At 41.7% G+C, this 5,209-nt stretch overlaps 1 protein-coding gene across 1 annotated transcript; it reads left to right on the forward strand.

Annotated features, from left to right (window-relative positions):
• Positions 1-2,084: 2,084 nt before the first annotated feature.
• Positions 2,085-4,798, forward strand: marcksb (myristoylated alanine-rich protein kinase C substrate b). The gene is made up of 2 exons (XM_010746653.3): positions 2,085-2,519; positions 3,442-4,798. The coding sequence occupies exons 1-2, from the start codon at positions 2,424-2,426 to the stop codon at positions 4,027-4,029; spliced, it is 684 nt and encodes a 227-aa protein (XP_010744955.3). The 5' UTR covers positions 2,085-2,423; the 3' UTR covers positions 4,030-4,798.
• Positions 4,799-5,209: the final 411 nt, after the last annotated feature.

The following is a 5,209-nucleotide window of genomic DNA, read 5'->3' on the forward strand; positions in this document are numbered from 1 at the left end:
AGTCGGACAAAACAAAGCACACTGTACATATTTCACTATTTTCTAGCTTTGACAGTGAATGGAGACGTAGAGAAGGACATTGATCATTATTGGTCATCTCTACTGTTTGTTAGAGGATCATAATTATAAAAACTGTGCGGTCGGTCTAAAAAACAAAACAAGCCTTCTCTGAATTGGGACGATTAAAGGCCGAAATGTTTTAAATGAGAAGTTTAATGGAAATCTTTAACAGGTTTAAGATTGTGTCTTGATTTGTGCCTTTTTATAAGTTAGTGTTCAATATTGCTCACACACACTCCACCTGAGACACTAACGTGACATCTTTATGTCTGAAGGTCTGTGTTGCATGGTGTTGTTGGAAGCACTTCATGCCCTGCTGGCTTTGTCCCCCTGGTTTACATATTCATGGCAGCTCACCATAATAATTACAGCTTTGCATGTAATCAGAATATCACAACAATGAGCGTGGCCTAGTTAGCCTGATGAAGGGAGGGTGGGTGAAAGAAGTCACCCTAATCCTCAAACTGTTGTCTGCATGGCTTAGTTTTTGAACTCACTCTCACGCTAATTCTCCACAACCAGGAGTCATGTTCGCTTAAAGTGCTCGACGTGCAGCCTCTTCTTTCCTTAGAGCCATTTTGGACCGGTAACCATGGAGATGTGGGTCATGCAGTGATGGCAGGAGAGAGGAGAGACTTGTGGCTGGTGGTGGAGTCAGAGCACTGCAGGCTGCTGGAGCAGAGGGGCCATAAACTCTCATTATATCTGGGTCACTGGGATGCTCCAGCTGCAACATGCAGACAAGACGCTATTATGCAAGAAGAGGGATGAGGGAAGTTGTGGGCACAGGGGCTTATAGTTCCAGGGGATGTCTGTTTACTGAGCGAGGCGTATGTCAGGAGGGTGTGCGGGATGATATAATACGAGACCAGCTGAGCGGTGCTTTCTCAGCTCAGCTGTCCAAAACATGCTGCTGTTGTGGCACTTGTATATTAATTTAAAAGTTTGAGACAAACGACTTCTTTGTTGCAGCTTTGTATATCAATAAATATGGTCAGGTTTGGTTTACAAAAATATGCAATAAGGATGTAGGCTACATTATTTCAAATTATATGTTATATTATTATTCATATCATCAGTGCATCTAGTAGGATTTTTTATTTATTATATTTTCCAAGTATATCTTAGATTTTTCTATCTTATGTATTATTTAATATTTTTGTTACCTTATATGCAATAATAATGCAGGCTATATTATTTCAGATTACATTGTATATTATTGTACATATACCATAAAGATGTGGGCCATGTTAGACAGTGGGCACCTTCTTAAGATTCTTCATTCTTGATTTTCATTTTATATTCTAACGTTATTCTATTTTTCAGTCATGATTGTGTTGTGTATTCGTCTTATTGTTGCACTTTTGCGTAAAGGGAGTCAGGCAAATTAAGAATTTCATTGCTGTAGAAACTAAACACAAACTGTATAAACATAATATGTGTTTTTACTGGGCATATGACTGGATACGAATCTTGAATATTATAAATTACATTGTTTTGTATATTACTGTGTATATACCATAATGATGTAGACTATATTATCTAATATTATATTGTATATTTATCATAGTATGTTGTATCTTGATGTATGACCATACAATTACAATACTTACTGTATAAATAAATGTAAGAGTGACCCAGTGGAATTGATTATTTCTAAATATTGTTATATTGTTTCATTCTAAGTCAATATTGTGATGGTTGGACAGGTATCTATTTATGGTATGTGTATCATCATTGTTTACATTAATATGGGATGATCAAAGGTTGCTGTGATGCTCTCTGCTTTGAATCAGCGTCCAGGTGAATCTTCAGGATGTGATGATGTGAGATTTCTTCATTTCAGTGCGAAATATAATGAAGTTTGCGCTTCTGGAGTGGATATAAAAACAAGTTGTTGGCCATGTTGTTGTGTGTCTCTCCTATTGTCCATGTCCCCCACTCCATGTCCCCCTCCCCACTCGTTGGATTCCGGACTTGTGATTGGTGGAGAGGGGCTGGCTTTGTCGTCATAGCCCCAGTGCCCATTCATCAGTGGACTTGGGCGTTGTACTCCGCATCTCATTTGCGGCGGGGCCAATTTCTCCATTTACAAACTCTTGCTCGAGGAAAAAAAAAAAAAAAATTGAAAGAATTCGCGTTTCTTTTTGCATCTTTGCCACATTTTTCTCCTCCTCCACCGTGCAACTTCTCTCACGTCTCTTTGCGGTCATTTCGGTTTTCGGCTTGATTTTTTTTTTGTTTCCCTGGAAGAAGGAGGTGCCGGCGTTTGACTTGATTTTTTTTTTAGGGGGGGTGAGGAAGCTTTGCGGTCTTTGTTCATTCATTTGATCGGTTGGGGTTCCTTTGTTGCACCAAAAAGCATGGGAGCACAAATCTCCAAAACCGCTGGAAAAGAGGAAGCTGCGGTGGAAAAACCAGCAGAAGGTGCAGCTGTTGCAGCCAAGACAAACGGACAGGTAAATCACATTTTATAATTACCTCAAGTCTTAATTACTGGAGCGGATTTTTTTTTTTGTGCGTGTGTGTCTTGATTGTAGCAATGTGTTGCGTCGATGGCGGCTCCATGTTCCCTGTAAGCATCCACACGCACACCGGCATTCAAGAGAAAGTGGCCACATGTACCACCAAGCAGGAGCTTTGTTACAATTTCATGCACTTTGTCGCATTGTTTCAAATAAATGCAGCATTTAAAAAAAAGATTAATTCATATTTTGAATATGAAGATGAGGCTGCGCATCAAATATGAATGTTTAATTGTTTAAATGACTTAATTTATTATAATAAACACTCAGTTCCTTTTTTTAATCTGCAGCTTTTTAAACACTGTTTTTAATTCATGTGTTTGAATGTGTTCAGCCGGGGGTTTGTGGCTGCTCTCACTGACTCTCACTGGTGGCATGGCCATTTTAAAAACGCTACCACGCCTTTGTTGCCAGGTTCAAGAAAGGAGCCACGTTTTTATAGGGCACACACCACCTATAAAATGAACAATGTATACCAAACACAAAGAGTGTGATGAGAGGAGTGTGTGGAAATTAAAACAACACACATTGCTTGATAAGTTATTTTTAAAAAAGGTGGAAATAAAAATCCCCAAATTCCTGTGTTGTATTCACCGGCACTGAACGCCACCTGGTGGATTCCTGCCACACTGCAGTCTAACAGATTAGCCTACTGCTGAAAGCCACAGATCTGTCGTCACTCTCCTGGTAACAGATGTTGCTGCAGTTTTAGGGCTATTTTCCCATTGGTTCTTAGCAGTGGATGAATTTAATTAAATATCAAAAGCATGTGCAGATTTTTGCAGAGGCATTCTTGCATTCAAATGTAGTCCAACCCACGTTTAACTCGACATTTTTCATTCTGTTTCCCTTCCAGGAGAACGGTCATGCCAAAACCAATGGGGATGCCTCTCCGGCTGCAGAGGAGGCCAACAAAGCCGATGTTCAGGCCAACGGCAGCACTCCCGCTGAGGAGGCACCGAAAGAAGAAGGCGAGAAAGTAGAGGGTGCCGAGGCCAATGGAGAGAAGGAGCCGGCTGCAACAAACGGAGAGGCGTCTGCCAAGCCGGAGGAAGGCACTCCGACCACCAGCGAGGATGGCAAGCAGAAGAAAAAGCGTTTCTCCTTCAAGAAGCCTTCCTTCAAGCTCAGTGGCTTCTCTTTTAAGAAGACCAAGAAGGAGTCTGAGGAGGCAGCAGAGGAGGGAGCGGCGGCAGCAGCAGCAGAAACAGGCGAAGGAGAGAAAGCACCTGCTGAGGAGGCCAAACCAGCTGAGGCTGGGGAGGAAGGAGCCAAGGAGGCTGCAGCTGAGGAGCCAAAGGTCGAGCAGGAGGCGAATGTGGAAGAACCAGCAGCAGAACCAGCAGCGCCAGAAGGAGGAGAGGAGAAACCAGCCGAAGCTTCACCTACTGAACCAGAGACGGCAGCCAGTCCAGAGGCCACGGCCGCCGCAGCCGCTGAGTGATCCTGCTGAACGAGACACCGGAATGAAGGAGGCGATGGAGCCCGTGCGAAGGAATGCGAGGACTTGTCTAAAACCAGGGATTTCTTTTTGTTAATTTTTTGTTTTTTGTTTTTTTTTGTTGGTGTTTGTTTACTATTCTGCAACCATCTCATCCATAATGACTGCAACGTCCTTGGCAGTGATGGACAGGAGGTGTACTGGAGAGTGTGCTGCTTCCTCACTGCTCATTGGTGCTTGCATTTGTGACGTGAGTGTGAAGGTGCGAATGTGAGTGTGAATGTTTTTTATTTTGTTTTTGTTTTTTTTTCCTACATGAAACCATGACTGTGTTGACACGTTGCTGAATTTGACATATTTTATCAAAGTATTTGGTGCTGGGCAATTGGATGTAGCAGCTAAAGCTGTGTCTGCAAGATTTGACACATTGTGATATTTAAAGGGAACGTCCTAAACCAAGTCTTAAATGTTGTCTTTGCAGTGCACAGTTGTTTACAACTCTTAAACTCAATGCTCCTGTGGACACGACCATTCCTGAATGAACTAGATTTAGTTAACTGTCAAAACGATAGGTGCTCATCACTTCCCATTTAGAATCCACCATTTCAAAACTCTGTAGTAATGCACGTTGTATAGACTTTGATATTACTGGTTTTATGACTGAGATGTACCTAAATGACTGAAGTTTTTAACAGATTACCCATTGTAAATGAAGTTTTCTTGTTTTTCACCATTTGTAAGATTGAATAAAATTGGGAGATGTTTTAAGCGAGTTTTGCATCAAGCTGTGATGACTACAACGCCACTGAAAACCACACTAGAGCACACACATTTGGGGTTAGATGTGAAATCTTTGAACAGTGTCTTTTTCTTTGTATAAACTCGAGGCCTCGCCTCATTTTAACATGGAATGTAACATTTCCTACAAACTGGTTTATAGGTGTTTATTTTCTGTGAGCGACGACGAATAAAGGAATGAAGAGACAAAGTGGCTCATTTATTCGTAGCAGACATCGAAACGTCTCTTTAACTGAGTAGACGTGAGATTTAAATGTTGTGACTGAGATCGGTTACTGCAGGGTTAAATGCGCAGCAGTCATTTGCAGTACAGCACCCTCATGTGGTGCATCGTAGGAAGAAAAAAACCTAAGGGGGAAGTCAATCAGGCAGCGTGTGGAGAAGT

The sequence above is a fragment of the Larimichthys crocea genome, chromosome XXIV, assembly GCF_000972845.2.
Source record: "Larimichthys crocea isolate SSNF chromosome XXIV, L_crocea_2.0, whole genome shotgun sequence".
Classification (NCBI taxonomy): Eukaryota; Metazoa; Chordata; class Actinopteri; family Sciaenidae; genus Larimichthys; species Larimichthys crocea.